The 22,926-nt window shown below is 40.0% G+C and overlaps 1 protein-coding gene across 2 annotated transcripts in view; it reads left to right on the top strand.

Annotated features, from left to right (window-relative positions):
* Ppp4r3a (protein phosphatase 4 regulatory subunit 3A) overlaps positions 1 to 22,926 on the top strand; it is a 42,927-nt gene that overhangs the window by 16,830 nt on the left and 3,171 nt on the right. Inside the window, exons 5-13 of one of the 2 annotated variants that reach the window (XM_090344708.1) lie at positions 3,833 to 3,910; positions 3,992 to 4,108; positions 7,317 to 7,472; positions 9,628 to 9,759; positions 9,863 to 9,965; positions 11,184 to 11,342; positions 18,571 to 18,740; positions 20,072 to 20,214; positions 22,078 to 22,268. In XM_090344708.1, the coding sequence (XP_090200834.1) occupies positions 3,833 to 3,910; positions 3,992 to 4,108; positions 7,317 to 7,472; positions 9,628 to 9,759; positions 9,863 to 9,965; positions 11,184 to 11,342; positions 18,571 to 18,740; positions 20,072 to 20,214; positions 22,078 to 22,268 (1,249 nt within the window). The remainder of the gene's footprint in view (positions 1 to 3,832; positions 3,911 to 3,991; positions 4,109 to 7,316; positions 7,473 to 9,627; positions 9,760 to 9,862; positions 9,966 to 11,183; positions 11,343 to 18,570; positions 18,741 to 20,071; positions 20,215 to 22,077; positions 22,269 to 22,926) is intronic. The other variant, XM_090344709.1, reaches the window with a different exon arrangement.

Genomic DNA, 22,926 nt, shown 5'->3' with positions numbered 1-22,926 from the left:
GCGTCTATTTATTTTTAGAACATTTCTGTTTAAATATCTTACTATCACCTTCAAAAATGAAAGTAGTGGGACACCAGAGGCTCACACCTTTAATCCTAGCTAATCAAGAGCCTGAAGTAGGAGGATGGGATCATGGTTTGGAATCAGCCTGGGTAGACAAAACTCTTATCTCCAGTTAATCAGCAAAAAAGTTGGAGACATGGCTTGGATGGTATATCTCTACCACTGGGAATGAAGAAAGCCAAGCATTTGGTAACCCTGGATTTAAAATGCCTCAGAATAATCAACACAAAATATAAAACCAAGACCTTTTTTTTTTTTCTTTTGGCCAGTCCTGGGGCTTGAACTCAGCTCTTTAGTGCTATCCTTGGGCTTTCTCGAGGCTAGTGGTCTGCCACTTGAGCCACAGCACCACTTCTGGCTTTTTCTATGTATGTGGTACCAAGGGCTCCAACCCTGATCTTCATGCATGTTAGGCAAGCACTCTACCACTATGTAAAGCTTCCAGCCCAGAGCTAAAGATCTTTACCTATATAGATTATTTGAAGTGTTTCAAGTTTTAGAGTTTCATAAAGATTGTAGAGTATTTGCATAGACTTAACCAGCTGAGCCCTAATCCAAACATTTATAGTCTAAAATGCCACAGATTCTGAACCTGAGCATCATGTCAAAAAAATTTTGGACTTTCAGACTAAGACAGTTCATCATGCAAGTTTCCCTAGACTAGAAACAATTCCAGTAAACTAATTTGAGTTATTTTTCATTCAAGATACACACAAAAACAAAATACTATAGGAAAATACAGTCCGGATTACAATAGCAGTCCATAGAGTTTTGTGGTTGCTAGCAGCAGAGATGGTGTAGGGTTTTGGTGTCAGTTTCCATTCATTCGTTGATAAAGAATTGCTCAACAGTAGGCCCCATTCTCTGGTCTAATTTTGATCCTTCCTTCCTTCCTTCCTTCCTTCCCTCCCTCCCTCCCTCCCTCCCTCCCTCCTTCCCTCCCCTCCCCTCCCCTCCCCTCCCCTCCCCTCTTTCTCTCCCTCCCTCCCTCCCTCCCTCCCCCTCCCTCCCTCCCTCCCTCCCTCCCTCCCTCCCTCCCTCCCTCCCTCTCTCTCTCTCTCTCTCTCTCTCTCTTTCTTTCTTTCTTTCTTTCTTTCTTTCTCATGGGGCTTGAACCTTAAGCCAAGTCCTACTTCCCATTTTGCTAGAGGTTAACTGGAGATAAGTCTCAGGTCTTTTTGTGCTGGTGAGGTGGCTTTGAACCTTGATCCTCAGATCTCAGCCTCCTGAGTAGCTAGGATTACAGGTGTGAGTCACCATGCACAGCTGATTCTTAATTTCTATGGATTGCCACTTCTACTTTAAAGCTTATTCTCCACCTAAATGAAATTCCAAGTTAAGTACAAATAATTTCAAATAACAAACTTTGTTCCCTTGTGTTCTAAAATGTTAGCTACTAGTTCTGTAGCTGTTGCTCTTGATGATAGACCCATATTTTGAAAATGGTGTGAAAATAAGAACATTTTTGAGTAACAGTTGACAAAGGAGGTCTTTACAGACCTCTTGTGTACACACATCCCTTACCATTGATTATTATTAAACATTTTGTGTGGGGGTTGTTTTTTGTTTTTTTTTTTTTTGTCGTATGGTTGACCTCTGGGACTTCAGCTCAAGGCTAGCACTCTGTTGAGCTACAATGCCACTTCCAGTTTTCTGTTGGTTAATTGGCAATGAGTTTCATGGACTTTTGTACCCAGGCTGGCTTTGAACCATTATTCTCAGATCTCAGCCTCCTGAGTAGCTAGGATTACAGGAATGAGCCACCGGCATCTGGCTAAACGTTGTTACACGCATCTGGAGTGTATGTAGAAATTGTATGGTGTCTGTAACAGGTGGTATTCTAGGGTGTATCTAGAAATTATATGACACGTATTTAAGTCTGACCTATTTTTATAGTTTAGGAAAAGTAAAGATAGGAATAACCAACTGGTTTAGTGTCAAACAATATTTAGCACCTACTAAAGCAAACAATGTGTATCTGTTTGTTAGACTTTGGCATATCTAAGACTGGAGCAGTGTTTAGTCTACTTCTAGTTGAAGTACAGAATTAAAGTAATCAGGAGGACAACTGGGAATCAGGAAGTATACAACACAATAAGCTTTATCGAATTGATGGAACTTGCATAAATCTCTTAATCTGTGTTTCAGTTATGAAACAAGGCAAGATGGGCTGGGAGAGTAGCCTAGTAAGAGTGCTCACCTCCCATGCACAAAGCCCTGGGTTCTATTCCTCAGTACCACATACATAGAAAAGGCAGTAAGTGGTGCTGTGGCTCAAGTGGCAGAGCACCAGCTGTGAGTAAAAAGTGTCCAAGGGCAGTGCCCAGGCCCTGAGTTCAAGCTCCACAACTGGCCAGAACAACAGCAAAAAAGGCAAGATGAGGGAATAACTAAGGTTCTTTCCAAGTTCTTTACTCAGATCCTCAAAATAATCTTTGAAACCTGGATTCAGCTTTAGAATCTTTTTTTTTTTTTTGTCCAACTATTTAAACGCTTTAGGGAAATGTGTTGTTTATAACTGGAACACAAGCTAATAGAAATTACTAGAAATAAACTTGTGTTCAGAATGAGCTTGGCCTGGCATGTAGTGGACTCCCTGCTGCTTTCCAGACTGTCACCTTTCTTCACATGCAAACCATTCACTATCACTTTGGTTCCTTAACATATTCTAATGCTCCTAGCTCACTAAATCTGTAAAATCCTAACTTTCATTGAAAAAGTACCTGTCAGTCTTTGAAGGGCAGCTTAGTGTGGTAGAGTGTTGGCCTAGCACCCATGAAACCCTGCATTCAATTCCTCAGAACTACGTTAAAAAAAAAAAGGAAAAAAAAAAAGCCAGAGGTGAAACTATGGCTCAAGTGGTAGAATACTAGTCTTGAGCAAAAAGGTCAGATATATGCCCAGGCTCTGAGTTCAAGCCCTAGGATTGGCAAAAAGTAAACAAAAAAACTTACCCTCATCTGTTTAACCTTTACTGTTATTTTGGGACAACACATTAAGGGACTGTAGCTATATATTCGCAAAGTTACACTTGAGGTTCCTATTCAGAGCTATTCATATATGGTGGGGACTTGAGTTTCTAGTCTAATCTATTTCTTCCTGTATGAAATGGAATGTCTTCCTCAGAGTTGTGAGAATTAAATGAAAGAGATGCACAAAACATTGCCATATTTTCCTGCCACCGCCAGCCCTGTTTTGCCATGTGTAAGAAACTTAAAGGAACTTTTTAGTACAGTAGGTATAAATCAGATGAAATAGTGGTAAACAGAGCAGTCAGCTTCAATGGTGTGTACCTCTAGTTTTCCCACTGTATGCCTAGAACAAAGTTGCTTCATCTTTGGGATGGTGTAAAGATAAAGATAAATTCTTAGTGCCTGAGGCCTGGCTTAGCCAACAATGCCTTAGGACAAAGGAGTCAAATCTTTCTAAAGTTAGGTAAAAACATGATGGCACTGGCAGACTAGCCAGGCCTGTTTTTGTAAATAAACTTTGAGGTAGTCATGCTTTTTATTTACACATCTGGCTGTGAAAAACTGCATGTGCAGCCATTAATTAGGTTTTAGAATATAGCCTTGCTAAAATGCAATGATCTTCCTGTTAAAATTACCACTGTATCATTCAGTAGTTTGGTTTTTATTTTCCATGTTTATTCTAAAGAACAACCTGTGCCAGATCTTTCCTTTTCCCAATTACTGCTGTTTTATCTTACTGTATTTTGACATTTTTATGCATTTATTACTCACAGTTTAATTCACCTTTTATATCCTAGGAAGATGAAAAATTTCTCACAGATTTGTTTGCACAACTAACAGATGAAGCAACAGATGAGGAAAAAAGACAGGAACTGGTAAGAAATAAGGTCTTTTTAAAGGCATAATATAAGACAGTAAATACTTTTGTATTCACTTACCCTTTTTTCTAATTACAGGTTAACTTTTTAAAAGAATTCTGTGCATTTTCTCAAACGCTACAACCCCAAAACAGAGATGCTTTTTTCAAGACTTTGTCAAACATGGGCATATTACCGGCTTTAGAAGTCATTCTTGTAAGTGTATTGTTCTTTATTTATAATTACCAATAACTTTCTAAAATCACATATTTTTATGTAAACATTTTGCTATTGTGGCCAATTTTAATACTAAGTGTTGTATTACATAAAATTAAACTTGTTTTAGAGGCTTTGCATTATACTGAAAATAATATTAAGGGGATTTTCTACTGTTGACAAGGCTTGAGGCTTGAACTCAGGGACTCTTGCTTTCTAAGCAGGTACTGTTATACCTGAACCTGTTATACATTTTGAACCTTTTTATTTTGCTCATTTTTTTTCTGATAGAGTTTCTCTTTTTGCTAATTGTTGGCCTCACACTGTGATCCTCCTGTCTTTAGCTTCTCTGTTCTCTGTACCCTCTTATATGGGAATCATACTTACAGTATGAACAATCTTGTTTGTTGAGATGAGATTAGTTTTTTTTGACCAAACTCGCTCAGACATAATCACGAATCTCTACCTCGTGAGTAGGTAGAATTACAGTGTGGACTGCTACCTGTAGCCTATTGGATGAACTATTAAAATGGAAAGGCAAGACAAGCACTGATAGCTCTTGCCTGTGATTCTAGCAACTCAAAAAGCTGGTAGTAAAGCTGTGATACAGGCATTCAAGTTCTAGAGTATCATGTTGCACCAAGCACACTTCAAGTCCCTGAGTCCAAGCCTTAATACTGGAATATGTGAGCATGTGCATGTACACACATACATGGCAAACAGAAGTGACTTACAAAGAATCTAATAAATGTATCCATAGAAAAAGACTACCTATGCCATTTTTTTTTTTGGCAGTCCTGGGGCTTTAACTCAGAGCCTGAGCACTTTTCTTGCACATTCTCAAGGCTACAGCTCTACCACTTGAGCCATAGCACCACTTCTAGCCTTTTCTATGTATGTAGTACCAGGTCTTTGTGCATGCTAGGCAAGCACTGTACCACTAGGCCACGCTCCTGGCCCCGCACATTTTTTGTGTGTGTGGCTGTAATATCTTGTCATGGGGCTTGAACTCTGGGCCTAGGCATTGTCCCTAAGCTCTTCAGCTCAAGGCTACTGCCCTACCCCTTGAGCCACTACCGGTTTTCTGGGGTTCGTTGGAGATAAAAGTCTCAGATTCTTTAGTGCCTGGGCTGGCTTTGAACCACAATCCTCAGATCTCAGCTTCCTGAGTAGCTAGGATTACAAATGTGAGCCACTGTGCCTGGCTACTTCCGACTTTCTGAGTAGTTTTTGTATTTATTTATTTATTGCCAGTCCCTGGGGCTTGAAGTCAGGGTCTGGGCACTGTCCTTGGGCTTTCTTTTCCTCAAGGCTAGCACTCTACCACTTGAGCCACAGCACCACTTCTGGCCTTTTCTGGGTGTGGTATCAAGGAATAAACCCAGGCTTCATGCGTGCTAGGCAAGTACTCTACCACTAGGCTACACTCCTGGCAGATCTTAACCTTTTGAGTAGGTAGGATTTCACGGGTGAGCCACCAGCACCTGGCTCTGTGATTATATCATTTATGCTACTCTGTAAAGCTGGGGATGACAGACAAAAATATCACTGTATCTAGCCTGGTTGAGATGGAGTCTTAAAGATTCTTTCTCCCTTTCCCCTTTCCCATCCTGGCTTCAAATTATGATCACTTTCTTTCTTTCTTTCTTTCTTTCTTTCTTTATTTATTTATTTATTTTTACCTTACAAATAGCTAGGGTTGCAGGCTTGAGCCACTGTTGCCAGCTGGCTGATTGTTTTTGTTGTTGTTTTTTCCCAGTCCTGGAGCTTGAATTTAGCGCCTGGGCACTGTCTCTGGGCTTCTTATTGCTCAAGGCTGATACTCTTCCACTTGAGCCATAGTGCCGCTTTCTGGCCTTTTCTGTTGGTGTGGCCCAGCAGAATTTTTGTTGTCTGTCATGGGGCTTGGACTCTGGGCCTGGGTGCTGTCCCTGAGCCCTTAAGCTGAAGGCTAGCACTCAGCCAGTTGAGCCACAGCACCACTTCCGATTTTAATTGGGGTAAGAGTGTCACAGATTTCTTTGCCTGGCTGGTTTTGAACCATGATCCTCAGATATTAGCTTCATGAGTAGCTAGGATTATAGGTGTGAGCCACAGGCTTCCAGCTCCAGCTGAAATTTTTTTTTTAATATTATAATGTTTTGTTATATTTTGTTAGCTTTAGATATTTACATTTCCACAAGCTCTGCTTTTATTTTTTTTATAATTTTTTATTGTGATTAATAAAAGGGTTACATGATATTTGCCAGATAGAAGGTGCATTAATTCACATACATTGATACCCTTTCATATGTCTTGGTACCCATCACCCTCCCCTCCACCCACCACCCACCCCACGTCTTGGTTTTTCCCCCTTCCCTATCAAATTTCAAATAACCAAATACGAATAAATTCAATATATCAGATAACAAAGTGAGATACTGTAACAATATGAGATACCCAAGAGACAGCAAAGGAGATGAAAGATAACATAGTAGATTAAGGACAACAATCATTCATTATATGGCTTTTGTTTCAGTATCCTGGAGGTCCTTTCAATTAGCTTCATACTATGTGGCCTTATATATCAAGGTTTTGCTCTATTGCAGATTTCTGCTAGTAGAGCCCAAGGTTTCTACTGGTTATGACAAATGAGGGAAGCCATTGAGCCTAAGTTCCTTTGAGTCTGGCTTACTTCACTTAATATGATTTTTTCTAAGTCTTTCCATTTCCTAACAAATGGGTCGATGTCATTTTTTCTGACAGCAGCATAGAATTCCATTGTGTACAAATACCACAACTTGTTGATCCACTCATCAACTGAGGGACATCTAGGTTGGTTCCATATCTTTGCTATGGTGAATAGTGCTGCAATGAACATCGTTGTGCTAGTGGATTTAGTATGCCCTAGATTTTGGATGGTTGGGTAAATGCCTAGTAGTGGAATTGCTGGGTCATAGGAGAGCTCTATGTTTCGCCTTTTGAGGCACTGCCATACTGCTTTCCATAGTGGTTGAACAAGTTTGCACTCCCACCAACAGAGTAGTAGTGATCCCTCCTGGCCACATCCCCTCCAGCATCTGTTATTATTCGTTCTCCTGATCCTGGCCATTCTAATTGGAGTAAGGTGGAATCTTAGAGTTGTTTTGATTTGCATTTCTTTTATGGCCAGAGATGTTGAAGCTCTGCTTTTATAATTATAATAGAATTAAGTGCTTTTTCTCCTCAGGGCATGGATGATACACAAGTGCGAAGTGCTGCTACTGATATATTCTCATACTTGGTTGAATATAACCCATCCATGGTACGAGAGTTTGTCATGCAGGAGGCACAACAGAATGATGATGTAAGTAAGAAGTTAACAGAGCAAAAAATAACCAGCAAGGTAAATATTATTTGTACTAATAGTAAGTATTTGTTCATAGGTAGCTAGAAGCCATAGCTGGGCCTATTACTCGTTTTAAGATTTAAATCACTGGTTTTTGAGAAGAGTAGCCATATCAAATAGCTTGTTCTCCTAAGTTGATTCCTCTCTTAGTTTATAAGTTCATTGTGGCTTACAATACTTGTTCATTAATGTTCAGTTTAGGTTGGTTTGAAAATTTTGGACATCACTTTTTAAATCTAAAGTGAGCTTGCTAGATTGTCTTGCCTAAACCATTAAACCATTTTATTATTATTTTATATGTGGAATTATGACTAACTTCCCTACAAAGTCATTGTTTTTGTTAGAAGTAGTTTCTCAGAATCAAGAATGAAGACATAAAATAGCCCCTTAAAAAAATATTTAGGGAGCTGTTTCTCTGCTGCTTAATCACAAAATACAGATGGTTGAGTACATATTGCATGTGTGTATTGCACTCACATAGACACACAAACTTACACACATTTATGAGAAATGTCTGTTTCAGAGTAACAGATAATATATTGATAGCTTGGAGGGCACTCTAAATTGTAGGATGCTTTATATTGCATAATTACCTTAGTAGTACTGAGTTTTCCTCTTTCCCCCATAAAATTTAGAAATAACTTTTTACTTAATCTAAACTAATTTTCCCTCATTCCATCCATTCAGTGAAGGTGAAAACGTCTCCTTAACTAAAATATTTGTACAGGATTCCAGCCAGAGAAGTCTTAAAAAGAATCAGAAAATAGCCTTTCTTACTTTTTGAAAAATTTTAAATAATGTGTAAGATATACATTATTTTGTGGAATTGGAATAGTTAGTAATGCTATATTTAAAGTTTATTTTTAAACTATGGCACCAGGCTAGCTGGGGAAAAGAGTACTGGTTTAAATTTTTAAATTAAGTGATATATCATGATGTTCTTTTTATAAGAGAGCACTGTACTTGCCCTAGTATCTCAGAGCTATTTTGGTTACCCCCCTTTTTTTTTTGGTGGTCACGGGGGGACTTAAACTCTAGGACTGGATGTTGTCCCTGAGCTCTTCAGCTCACAGCTACTGCACTCATACCAGTTGGATTGTACCTCCAGCACTGCCTTTTTGGTTATTTTCAAATTATGGAGTCTTCGGGGCTTTTTGCCCATAAGGGTCATGGCTAACTTTGAACTGTGATTCCCTGGATCTCAGCCTCCTAATAGCTAGGATTTCAGGTATCAGCTACCTGGCCTGGCTTTTTCTACTCAGTAGTTACCATTCACTGTCTGTATCTTCTCTGTCCTTGTTTATCTTACCATTAAATACCTGGACAAGAAAGAACAAGTTTTATTAAGGCCAAGAATTTGGCCTAGTGGTAGAGTGGTTGCCTAGCATGTACAAAGACCCAGGTTTGATTCCTCAGTACCACATATATAGAAAAGCCAGAAGTGGTGCTGTGGCTCAAGTGGTAAAGCACTAACCTTGAGGAAAGCCCAAGGACAATGCTCAGGCCCTAAGTTCAGTCCCCAGTACTGGCCAAAAAAAAAAGTTTTACTGAATCTCTGCCAATTTTTATTTACTCCTTAGGCTATGCAGTGGAACATTAGTCCTAAAAGAGCCTTAGGAAAGCCAATGGTCTGTTTTCTTGTCTGTGTATTTTCTACATACTGTAGTTTCATTTTCTTCAACTCAGATATTTGTGACTCAAATAATCCTACGTTTATTTTAAAAGGAAGATTTATGGCATGGCCCAAAATGGAGAACAGCTATCATTGGCCAGAAAGATAAGGGATCCTAATGAAAGTAGAACAATGTTGATTGTAGATACTCTATTAAAGGTCTAACAGTAAATCCATAAGCTTTCTAAAAAAGCTGTTCAAATGATTAGAGGATATAAAACCTATTAAAAATCAAACTGAAAGTTTGTTTTTGCTTCAATCAGGAATTTAAAGGCAGGAAAATTCTGTTAATAGTGAGTCCAGCGGGAGAGATAGTATGGTAGTAGAATTCTGGCCTCATAAGCGTGAGACCCTGAGTTTAAACCGAAGTACCCTTCCCTCCATAAAGCAGTGAATCAGTCATTGCATTGTGTTTACAGTTAATATGACAACTAGACCTCACTGTAAAGCCATCCTTATTGTGTGTATTTTTCTCATTAGGACATTTTGCTCATCAACCTCATTATAGAACATATGATTTGTGATACAGATCCGGAACTTGGAGGAGCAGTCCAACTTATGGGCCTGCTTCGAACTTTAGTTGACCCAGAGAACATGCTAGCCACTGCCAATGTAAGCAATAGACATTTTTCCTCTTTTTCATAGGTAGTCTGTTGTTTATTATTGGTAAGAGCCAGTATTATTAAAGTTCATACAAGTGTTTTTGAATCCTTAGAAAACAGAGAAAACTGAATTTCTGGGTTTCTTCTACAAGCATTGTATGCACGTTCTCACTGCTCCTTTACTTGCAAATACGACGGAAGACAAGCCTAGTAAAGGTAAGATAATAAGTCCGATAATAAATGAAGTACTCACTTTGTGAAATTCGGAGTTGATGTTAACAGTCTTTAGATTAATACAGTGCAAAGGGATAGAGATAAGGGTAGCAGGGCATAGTTTCTCTCCCATTCACCCTGCTTCCAGAATATTTTTAAACTATTCAAGGTAAAAATGGTTTAAAATGCACTATAGCCAGAGAATGTATAAAAACACTAAGGCAGTAGTTATTTGTTGGTTTTAGATGCAGTTTTATGTTTCTTTTACTGTTTGTTTCCCCAGTCCTGGGGCTTGAACTCAGGGCCTGAACACTGCCCTTGGGGTTTCTCAAGGTTTGAGCTCTACCACTTGAGCCACACACAACACCACTCCTGGCTTTTTCTATGTATGTGGTACCTAGGAATCCAATCCTGGTCTTTTTGCATGCTGAGCATGCACTTTACCATTAGGCCAAATCTCTTCTCCCCAGCGCCTCCACCTTTTTTTTTTTAAAGACAGTGTCTAGTGTCTTACTATATAGCCCAGGATGGCCATAAATTGGAGGTCCTCATGTCTCAGCCTCCTGAGTGCTGGGAGTTAGTTATGTTTTTGCACTGTTATACCAGTCCTTTATTTCATAGGTTTCAGTGCAGTGTCTATGTCTGTGTCTGTCTGTCTGTCTGTGTTTGAAGTAGTTTTAGAAAGTTTCATTGGGGGCCGGGAGTTTGGCCTAGTGGTTAAAGTGCTTGCCTAGCATGCACGAAGATCTGGGTTCGATTCCTTGGTACTACATACATAGACAAAAGCTGGAAATGGTGCTGAGGCTCAAGTGGTAGAGGGCTAGCCTTGAGAAAGTCCAAGGACAGGGCTCAGGCCCTGAACTCAAGCCCAGTACTGGCAAAAAAAAAAAAAAAAAAAAAGGTTTCATTGGGAAATACCTTATTGTATTTATACTGAGTTCGATCTGTGGAGCAATTATTGAGAACTTATGGAAAACCTAGTGATGTAATTTGTGTAGGCTCAAAAACAGGTGAATTACTTAAGAGGCTTGTTTGTGGTAAGCTATAAAGCTAACCCCTAATTATAATTTGGTGTGGTCTGGAATAGTTAGGCTGTAAACACTGGAGTAAGCAGGAGAGCAATAGTGTAATTGTACAAAGATGAAGTGGTGTCTGGCTGGACTTCTCATTGTATGTATAGTTGTGTTTAGCATGTATATAATTGTGTTTTGCTTGCTTTAGATGACTTTCAAACTGCACAGTTACTGGCACTTGTACTGGAATTACTAACTTTTTGTGTGGAGCATCATACCTACCACATAAAGAACTACATTATCAACAAGGATATCCTCCGCAGAGTACTGGTTCTTATGGCCTCAAAGCATGCTTTCTTGGCATTATGTAAGTGTTATAGTTTCTCATAGAATTATTTATTGTTCTTCTGTAATTATGTTGTATCTTTAAATATTATCTGAAAGGATCACTGATCAGGTCGGGGAGACCAAGGCCCTCTCTCTTAGTTCTGTGCCCTTATTTTATGCAGTTGCTGAGCTTGAGTTAAAATAAAAATTTGTGTATGTACAAATGACACTTTTCATAAAATCTTAGTGCCTGAGTAGCAAAGACATTAACCAAATCTAATCTGTGACCATCTTTTTTTTTTTTTTTTGCCAGTCCTGGGCTTGAGCTCAGGGCCTGAGCACTGTCCTTGGACTTTCTCAAGGCTAGAGCTCTACCACTTGAGCCTCAGCACCACTTCCGGCTTTTTTCTATGTATGTGGTACCGAGGAATCGAACCCGGGTCTTCATGCATGCTAGGCAAGCACTTTAACCACTAGGCCAAACTCCCGGCCCAATGTGACCATTTTCTATAATCTGCAAATTTATAAGCTTATAAGAGGTTTGATTTGAGATTGTACTTTTTTGTTTTCCCATGTTTTTGTGGGATTTTGTTTTGGTGCTGTCACTTGAACTCAGGAACTCTTGAGCTTTGTTACTCAAGAATAGCACTCTCCCACTTAAGCCACACTCTGCTTCATGGTTTTTTTTGGTAGTTGATTGGAGATAAAGCTCTCATGAACTTTCCTGCTCAGGCTGGCTTTGAATGGCAGTCCTCATCCTCCCGAGTAGTTAAGATTACATCCATGGGCCGGTGGTGCCCAGCATGATTTGTGTTTGTTTTGTTTTTAAATAGGGTCTCATGCAGCCCAAGCTGGCCTGAACTTCCCTAACTTCCCCAGCCCCCCAGATGTGTACCACCATGCTCAGCTTTCTGATGGTGGAGAAGGAGTCTCTAGAGCTGACCTCAAACCATGATCCTCCTGAACTCGGTCTTCTGAGTAGCTAAAATCATGGATTAGAGTCATTACTCCTGGCTGACAGTGTTTAGATTCAGTCTTTTTGAAGTGGGAATTGGGAATTGGTTTATTCAAAGTGCTTTTGGTCATTAACAGCTCTACTTCTTAAATATGGGTTTTGGGGGGCCTGTCCTAGAACTTGACTGTGGCCCTAGGCACTGTCTGAGCTTTTTGTGCTAACATTCTACTACTTGAATACAGCTCTACTTCTGGGGGGCGTGGTGTGTGTGTGTGTGTGTGTGTGTGTGTGTGTGTGTGTGTGTGTGTGTGTGTGTGTGTGTGTGTGTGTGTGTGTGTGTGTTGTGTGTATTTAACTGGAGATACCACAGGCTTTTCTGCCTGGGCTGGCTTTGAACTCTGATCCTGAGATCTCAGCCTCTTTTGTAGTTAGGATTATAGGAATAAGCCACTGGAGCCCAGCTCTCTGGAAGCTTTATAAGATTATGCAGGCTGGCAGCTCGCTTCTGTCTTTTGGTTTTTAAAGGTAAGCTTGATTATTACTGTTTCTTCATAGTTAGAAGTTTCCCTAATAAACTATTGGGTAACATTTGTCAAGTTCCCAACTTAAAATTTTCAGGTTAGGCTACACATTTCAATACATAGATCCTAAAGATAGGTGTGTTCAGAACATATTTTCTTTTTGTCACTTGCAGATAATCACTTTCCATTGACTTCAAAACTGACCTCCCTCTACCATTCTCCTTCCTCTTCTTCCTGTCTCTCCTCTTACTCTCTCCCCCTTTTCTAGTACTGGGCTTTCAATTCAGAACTCCTTGCTTATTTGGCTTGTTTGCTTAGCTGGGGCTTGAACTCTGGCCCGGGCGCTGTCCCTGAGCTCTTCAGCTCAAAGATACTGTGCTACCCTGGAGCCGCAGCACCACTTCTAGTTTTCTAGAGATTAATTGGAGCTAAGGATCTCAGTTACCTTTAAACCTTGAGCCTCAGATCTCAGTCTCCTGAGTAGTTAGAATTACAGGTGAGAGCCACTGTTAACTTTAGTAATCTTTTTCACCCAAAAGGAATGGATAACATTTGTGACATTAACGTAGACAAACACCACTTCTATTCTGTCTTTCTTACTAGTAAATGAGTTCAGCATATATAAAAATTCTTTTAAAAACCGTATTATTGAGGCCGGGAGTTTGGCCTAGTGGTAGAGTGCTTGCCTAGCATGCATGAAGAGCCGGGTTCAATTCCTTGGTACCTCCTACATTGAAAAAAGCTGGAAGTGGTGCTGAGGCTCAAGCGGTAGAGCTCTAGCCTTGAGAAAGCCCAAAGACAATGCTCAAGCCCAGGATTGGCCCCCTCCCCCCCAAAAAAATAAAATAAAAACCTATATAATTTTCCTAATATACTCAGGAAGAGTGAAAGCACCAAGGCCAAGTTTAAAGGAAGATTGTAATTGTGAATTTTTCATGCCAGCATAGTTTCTTATTCATGTGGGGGAGTTTGGCAAATGGGATAGAATGGAATGAATGAGTAAGCAATCTTATTTCAATATATATTAAATAATACATTCTGCATTTCACTGATTTGTAAGATGTACCTTTTCATCTAAAGTCAAGGTGAGTTTATAGTTCATGGCATGACATAAATACTATCTCTTTTGCCGGGGCCTACCGGCAGCAAATTGGGGTTCCTGAAATAGGGGGCAGGGACTGGAAAAAATAGAAGAGAGACAAACACATGGGGTCCGGGAGGTCTGCAGCCCAGGTAAAGATTGCCCCCGTTTATTCTCAACTCAAGGCTATATCCCTTCTTGAAACCAGGGAACTTCCAGGTGTTACATTCATATGGTAAATCTCAGGTCATTTAAACAGAGTAAGGCCAGAAAACAATAAGACAATAAAGCAATTGTCTGATGCAAATCAAGGTACAGTTTGATTCCACTCTGGCTCCCAACACTGTTCATTTTGTTTTTCTTAGTAGGGAAAAAATATTTTTTCCTCCAAGCAGTGATATCTTAGATTTGATTTGCTTAGTACTTACTGGTACTAAGAAAATGAAGATAAGCTTGCTCCGGTGGCTCACCCTATAATCTTAGGTACTAGGAGGCTGAAATCTGAGGGTGCTGGATCTGAGGATCCTAGTTCAAAGCTAGCCTGTGACCCGTGAAACTCATCTCCAGCTAACCACTCCAAAAAAAGTGGGGGGAGGAAGGGAGTGGAGCTGTGGCACAAAGCAGTAGAGGCCAAGCTAGCTGGCCTTGAGCAAAAGCACTTAGGGACAGTGCCCATGCCCTGAGTTCAAGCCCCATGGCAGGAAGGCAGGCAAACAAGTGAAGATGAGCCAGGCACCCATGGCTCATGCCTGTAATCCTAACTTCTCAGGAGGCTGAGATCTGAGCCAGCAGGGACAGAAAAGTCAGTGAGACTCAGACCTATTGAACCACAGAACTCCCAGGTAGAGGGGGGCACTGGCACTGGCTCTAGCAAAAAAGCCGAGTGAGAATGGGTTAAAGTTGAGTTGAAGGCTACCTACACACATGTGCATGCGTGTGCAGATGTGTGCACATGTGCACTCCACACACACACACACACACACACACAAAGTGAAGGAAGATAAAGTTGAATGTGGTGGCACAAGACTGTAATCTCAGTTACTCAGGCAGAGGTAGAACTATAATAGTTCAAGGCCAACTTGGGCCAAAGGCTATGACTAAAACCTGAGATCAGCTTCCAAAGGAGTCAGTTGATAAAGATCAGAATTAAACTTAAGGGCTGCAAGGCACATATGGAAGTATAATGAAAAAGTTGATTCTAAATGAGGCATAAATGTTTGCAAAAGAGGTAATTGTAGTTTATCTGCTCATAGGAAGATGTGGCATACTGTTTTACTGCACTTAGGACATGCAGTCTGGTGGAAAGTGGGTGTGGCAGCTGAAAAAGGCATTTTTACTTCTTACTTTGCTTTGCAGTTTGGTAATGGCATTTTTTTTTCTGAACCCAATGAGAAGTATCATTGTAATTAAGTGAAAGTTTATATTTCTTGGAAGTATGCTAGCAAACTTTTATTAGCTGCTATTGTTATGGATACTTTATACACTGAAGCTATTATTAAGCCCAACTCCTAGAAGTAGACCTTTCTCCTGAGAATTGAGAGTGAATCTCAGTGAAGATACCAGATACTGAAAAGCCCTTTCAAGCTAGGCCTGGTGGCTCATGCCTGTAATCCTAGCTACTCTGGAGACTGAGACTGAGATCTGAAGAACACAGTTCAAAGTCAGCCAGGATTTGGCCTAGCAGTAGAGTGCATGCCTAGCATGCACGAACACCCTCAGTACCACATATATAGAAAAAAGCCGGAAGTGTGTGCTGTGACTCAAGTGGTAGAGTTCTAGCCTTGAGAAAGCCCAAGGCCAATGCTCAGGCCCTGAGTTCAAGGCCCAGGACTGGCAAGGAAGAAAAAAAGTATGAGCCAAGCTGGGTACAGGTGGCTCACATCTGTAATCCTAACTACTCAAGAGGCTGAAGTCCTTAGATTGCCCTTCAAAGTCAGCCTGGGCAGGAAAATACATGAGACTCTTTACCTTCAATAAATTACGAAAGGGAGGGGGAATCCAAACAAATGCATAAGTGGAGCTGTGGTAGAGCGTTTGGCTTGAGCAAAAGAAGTTCAAGGAGGGCTGGGAACGTGGCCTAGAGGTAGTGTGCTTGCTTAGCATACATAAAGCCTTGGGTTTGATTCCCTGGAACTATATACCCAGAAAAAGCTAGAAGTGGCACTGTGGCTCAAGTGGCAGAATGCTAGCCTTCAGCAAAAAGTGTCCAAGGACAGTGCCCAGTACTGAGTTGAAGCCCCAAAACTGGCCAGAAAACCCCAAAAACAAAAAAAAAACAAACCAGATGTATATACTTTGCCATATGTTGTTTAGCAGCTTTGTTGTTTCCGTTTGAAATGTAAAAATCTATGAGGTATAATTTTTGTTTTCGAAAATTTCCTGTATGTCCATGGTAAAATGCCTGGCATGCTCCTGCACAAAGCCCTGAATGCGATTCCCCAGCACTAGTTTTTGTTATAGGCTTTTATTCAGGTAGCATTAGATACTTAGGAGACAAAGAAAAAAGACAATATATGAAGCTGCTTGTTGAGTAAGATCAAGACAGGTTTTTAAAAAGATATTTGAAATTAAATACAAGACATTCTCAACATAAGGTTAGTGAGTTAAGAGTGTACTTTACATGGAAAATATTATGGTGATGCCAAGTTTACCTGTCCTATACATAGCCTTCTCTAATCTCCTGTAAGTGAATTAACTTCTTAGAACTCACTATAAAATTTGGAAAGCAGCTTTTTTTTTTAATTCAAAAACCTCTTATTTCCATTTTTTGGAGCTCATTTTGCTAAATATTATTTCATATGACCAGATGCACATGGGCAATTGTGCCTTTGTGTTCCTCCCCTAAGAATACCCTCCCTTGGTCTTACTTTAAGAATGCCTAGAGTCCTATATAATTTAGCATGTCCCAGGGAAAGCAACTTTTTTTTTTATTGTTACGTGATATAGTAGAGGGAGTAGAAAGCAGGTTTTTATTCAACAGAAAGAAATAGCAGTTGAATGTTTTCAGTACTGTTTTGGGGGGAGGGTTAACTAGAAAAGTAATTATTGATAAGAGTAAGGACAAGTGGAAATAAGGACACCCATCCTTTCAACTAAAAGATCTTTACAACCACCTTTCTACCTGAGCCGTTCCTGCATAGAAGTGTTCAAGGATATAGGGGTGCCATCTGCATGCTTTGGTCTGAGAGTTTTCCAGAAAGGGTGGAGTTTCTTTTCCCACACCTAGGAACTGTATCAAGTTTACAGGGACCAGAGAGTGTATGTTGTAGTAGGACACAAGTCTACACAAAGCCTGAAGAATTGGAGTGCTCATTCTTCAACCTATTAGCATTATAGTTCTTAAGTATTCATTTTGATTCTACTAAGTGGAACTGTCACAGTTCCTTTCTCAGCTAACAGAAGCCCTCACCACCACCACCACCCCCCAAAAAAAAATCATGACCTTTTGTTTGGCTTTGATTTTGCTGCCAAGAATGATGCCCCTTAAGTTTAAACCATCTTCACTAGAATGCTTATGTTTTTGGAAATATTCAGCTAAAAAAAAAGAAAATGCAGTTATTTTATAAACTATTTTGAAATTCCCTGCCCAGAGTGTCTCTTTAGAAAGAGACTCTTAATAAGTCGGATTGTTAAGGCAGTTTATAATCAACTGTACCTAATTGGGCATTCACTTGTGGACCTCTTTCTGCCAAATAAAGAAAAATTGAGCTGCTTTACTCCTCTGCCTTCCCACCCAGAAACCGTGTCAGCATGGTTGCCTGGCTACCTGCTCATGAAGGACTTGATTAATAACAAATTGGCAATTTAACGAGCCACTTCCATGATCTCCAAAGAAACCAAAATACAAACACAATATTTAATCTTGCCAACCGAAGACGATGTGACTGCATGAAGTGAGTATGCTTTTTTGAACTGTTTGCAATAACTGGGGCATTAACTTACTGATAATTCCTTGTAGGTAAATAGGGCTTTGTTGAAGTCTAGCTGTTTTGAGTATATTTGGATCTTGACGAATGGTGACTTAACTCCCCATACTTCAAGATACAAATATTTTTAATCTGTAAGTTAAAGCCTAACTAATTGTAAAAAAGGAAAACTAAGAAAACAATGAAAAAGCATACTCGCTGTGCAATAAACAAAAGAGGACCACATTTAAACAACATCCTCTAATTTTTTCTAAAGTACGGGAAGGCAAATTTGGGATCATGCAGAGTTTCAAGGGTTGACAACCTTTATACCCACAGTCGACCAATGTAAATCCTAGAACTCTAAGGCAAAATAATAAAGAGTGTCCAGAATTATTGGAGATCAAATTCTTATGCAGTGGATTGCCCTAATAATAAGTTTTTCCTATTACTTAAATATTTATTAAAAGGATATGTGGGGGAAATTTCACCTTAAATTTAGTAGGAGAGACATCTTAAATAAGATGTAAATCACATTTTAGACATTAACAGCTGTTTATTTCCAGAATTTTTATGGCTTTCTAAGACTTGGGTTCTATGGTGACATACACTCCATTTGGAATATATTTTCTTGCAGTCCATTTAAAATAACCTTATCTTTAGGTTCTCATTTCCAGAGGTACTAACAACATATCACTCACTGTACATAAAGAATTATCAATACTTAAACAGGTTTGTTGATTCTGTTTTGGTAAGTCTAAAATACAGAAATGTGTAACTTAAATAGCAATGCTTCTGTGTTTCAGGTGCTCTTCGTTTTAAGAGAAAGATTATTGGCCTAAAAGATGAGTTTTATAACCGCTACATAATGAAAAGTTTTTTATTTGAACCCGTAGTCAAAGCATTTCTCAACAATGGATCCCGCTACAATCTGATGAACTCTGCGATAATAGAAATGTTTGAATTTATTAGAGTGGTAGGTTCTCTGCTTTTAAATTAGACTTTTGAGTTTAATTGAGAATTGCATTGATTGCTATTTTGACTTGTGATTACAAGTGGAACTTCTGGAAAGAAAAATCATGTTGCCACAAACTTAATAACAATTCAATTTTTAATAATGAAAGCCAGACTATCTCATAATAATCTTTATGGAGTGGCTTGAAAATCTAACAGTCATGTTAATCATTTTAAGAAGATTTGACAGGCAAGCATTTGATTTTTTTTTTTTTTTTTTTTTGTACCTTCACTTGTTGCTGTAGGACAGTTGCATAATAAATCCTTGTATTTCTAGTAGTGGGGCTTGAACTCAGGTCCTGGGCACAGTCTCTGAGCTCTTTTGCTCAAGGCTGGTGCTCTTCCATTTTGAGCCACAGCACCATTTTTGGTTTTCTGGTGGTTAATTGGAGATAGGATTCTCATAGGCATTTCCTGCCTGGGTTGGTTTTGAACCTCGATCCTCAGATGTCTGGCTCCTGGTTCTTTAATAGTAACTACTGACATGAACACAATGTGACATGATTTTTGTGTGTGTGTGTGTGTCTGTGTGCCAGTCCTGGGCTTGAGCTCAGGTCCTGAGCACTGTCCTTGGGCTTTTCTCAAGGCTAGAGCCTTACCTCTTGAGCCTCAGCACCACTTTTGACTTTTTTCTATGTAAGTGGTACCAAGGAATTGACCCCGGTCTTCTTCATGCATGCTAGGTAAGCACTCTACCACCAAGCCAAACTCCTGGCCCTGTGACATGCTTTTAAAAAAAAAAAATTTTATAGTAAAATTGGCTAGGTGTTTAGCCTAATAGAAGCGTGCTTGCCGAGCATGCACAAAGACCCGGGTTCAATTCCTCGGTACTATATACATATAAAGCCAGAAGTGGTGCTGTGGCTCAAGTGGCAGAGCACTAGCCTTGTAAAATGTGTCCAAGGACAGTGCCAAGGCTCTGAGTTCAAGCCCCAGTACTGACAAAAACAAAAACTTCTGCCAGCGTGCCTGTAATCAGCTAATCAAGGAGGTTGAGATGAGGATCATAATTCCTGGCTATTCTGGGATGGAAATTGTGAGAGTTTTATCTTTTTGTGTGTGGGAGGGGGTCATGGGGCTTGAACTAGCCTGGGCACTCTGAAGGGCGGGGTAGGGGAGGCCAACAGCTGCTTATGTGGCCAGTATATGTCATTCCATTTTCTTTAGTTTTTGGTGAAATTGTATAATTTTATGAAATTCAAGTCTTTGGTGAGTTTTGTTTACTACAGTAAAACCATACATTGCTACATGGTACTTTCCTAGCATTAATTTCAGAATAACTCTTTTCTGTAGGAAGATATAAAATCATTAACTGCTCATGTAATTGAAAATTACTGGAAAGCACTGGAAGATGTTGATTATGTGCAGACATTTAAAGGATTAAAACTGAGATTTGAACAACAAAGAGAAAGACAAGACAACCCCAAACTTGACAGGTAAATAAATTACCATGTAGTTGAACTGTTCTTCATTCTTTTTTTTTTTTTGGCGGAGGGGAGGGGGGGAGGTGGTTTGGGGGCTTGAACTCTGGGCCTGGGCACTGTCCCTAAGTTCTTCAGCCCAAGGCTGCTGCCCTACCCCTTAAGCCACAGTCCATTTCCTGTTTTCCTGTGATTAATTAGAGTTAAGAGTCTTAGGTTCTTTAGTGCCAGCTAGCTTTGAACCACGATTCTCATTCTCAGATCTCAGCTAGGATTATAGGCATGGGCCACCTGGCCCAGCTCTGTTCTGTTCTTCATTCTTTAGTAAGCATAATAGCTTTTTTTTGTGGGGGGGGGGGAGGTCATTGTTGTTTGGTGTTTGTGTATTTGGTATTATTTGGCTTGGCTTGGAAGGGGGAGGTAGGCAGGTAGGTTTTTCTGAAGCTGTAAGTGTAGACTAGTGTGATATGCAGACATCAACATCATTTGTATCTGTGATACCAGGTACTAGTTCTGGTATTTAAAACTAAATCAGAGCCAGGCACCAGTGGCTCAATGCCTGTAATCCTAGCTATTCAGGACCCCGAGATCTGAGGATCGCAGTTCAAAGCTAGCTCGGTACTAAAGTATGAGAGACTCTTATCTCCAACTAACCACTAGAAAACCAGAAGTGGCACTATGGCTCAAGGGTAGAGCAGTGGCCGACCCTAGCCCTGAGCTGAAGAGCTCAAGGATAGTGCCCAGGCCCAGAGTTCAAGCCCCATGACTGATGGAAAAAAAATAAAAGCATCAGAATACTGTTCTTACTTGCTTTACAAAACTATTCTGTGGCACACTGTACAGTTTTTTGGGGGTTCATATTTATAGTGTACTTTTACATATCCAATTAGTATTTGTCACTTCCTAACAAGTTCACACGGTTAATAACTGATCTGTAATGGTATGGTTTTGATAATAGTTAATAGATATGATGGCATGTGTTTTTTGCATATTGGGTGAAATCTGATTTTCCTCAGACTCTATATATGTGTGTTTATGCCCATTAAGATTGTCTAGTAGGGCCAGGAGTTTGGCCTTGTGGTAGAATGCTTCCCTAGCATGCACATAGATAGAGAAGCCAGAAGTGGTACTGTGGCTCAAGTGGTAGAACACTAGCCTGAGGAAAGTCCAAGGACAATGCTCAGGCTCTGAGTTCAGTCCCCAGGACTAGCAAAAAAATCAAACAAATAGCAAGAAAAAGATTGTCTAATCCTAGTCAAGTGCCAGTGGTTCAGGTGTATAACCCTAGCTACTCAGGAATCTGAGATGTGGAAGATCACCATCTGAGACCAGCCAAAGCAGAAAAGTTTGCTTGAATAGTTTTTCTAAATAACTCAACAACTAGGCTGAAAGTGGTTTGATTCCTCACTACCACATACATAGAAAAAGCCAAAAGTGGTGCTGTGGCTCCAGTGGTAGAGCTCTAGCCTTGAGAAATCCCAAGGGCAGTGCTCAGGCCCTGAGCTCAAGCCCCAGGACGAGGGGGAAAAATCTTAAGTTCAAACCCCAGGGCCACCCTCCAAAAGAAGGCTTTATTGTTGTTGTTCTTGTTGTTATTGCTGCTGGTGATGGTGGTCATGGTCATGGGGCTTGAACTCAGGGCCTGAGTGCTTTCCCCGGGCTCTTTTTGGCTAAAGGCTGGTGCTCTTGCCAGTTGGAGCCATAGTTACACTTCTACTTCTCTGGTGGTTAATTGAAGATGAGTCTCACAGATTTTCCTGTCTAGGGTGGCTTTGAACTGTGATCCTCGGATCTCAGCCTCCTGAGTAGCTAAGATTACAGTTGTGAACCACCGGCACTCAGCTACAAATCTACTTATTGTCTTCTTTTTATTTGTAGCATGCGTTCTATCTTGAGGAATCATAGGTATCGACGAGATGCCAGAACGCTGGAAGATGAAGAAGAGATGTGGTTTAACACTGATGAAGATGACATGGAAGATGGAGAAACTGTAGTGTCTCCATCTGATAAAACTAAAAATGATGATGACATTATGGATCCAATAAGTAAATTCATGGAAAGGAAAAAATGTATGTTTAAAATGAGGAATAACAATGGCTTTCTCATTTTACTCTAGGTTAAATCTCCTGCCAAAATAATTGGCATGTGCTTTGATTGTGTGATGGTAGAATAATTTAAAGATGATTGCTCTATAGGTATACTTGCATTCCTAATTCTGTTGTGAAAGTATACAGTTTTTTTATTAAAGAATTTATAACATTGATTTTTACATCATATTTCAAATGACGAGTTTAACAAGTATTCAAGAAGAGAATACAATCACAGGCACTTAGTTTTTAGAACATAATCAAAATTAGGCTAAGGGTTTATATATCATAGATATGTATGAATCAGTGTAATAAAACATTATGTCTATAGAGTCATAAGTTTTTATGTCTATGTAGTTGTGTTTATATTTCCCGTACCGTGTCCATATCATTGAGTATGCAGAGAGTGGGTTTTTACCTTTAAGTGCATCCACAGCTCATGCCTATAATCATAATTGCTCAGGAGGCTGATATCTTGAGGATTACAGTTTGAAGCCCACACGAGTATTTCATGAGACTCTTCTCTCCAACTAGCTACTCCAGAAAAGCTGGATGTGGAACTATTGCTCAAGTGGCAGAGTGCTAGACTTGGTGGGGCGGGGAGGGGGCGGGAAGCAGGGGAACACTCAGGGGCAGTGTA

Source organism: Megascapheus bottae, chromosome 14, assembly GCF_031878675.1.
Source record: "Megascapheus bottae isolate mThoBot1 chromosome 14, mThoBot2.hap1, whole genome shotgun sequence".
Lineage (NCBI taxonomy): Eukaryota > Metazoa > Chordata > Mammalia > Rodentia > Geomyidae > Megascapheus > Megascapheus bottae.
Note: the sequence above shows the minus strand (reverse complement) of the source record. Positions and strands in the feature narration are given on the sequence as shown.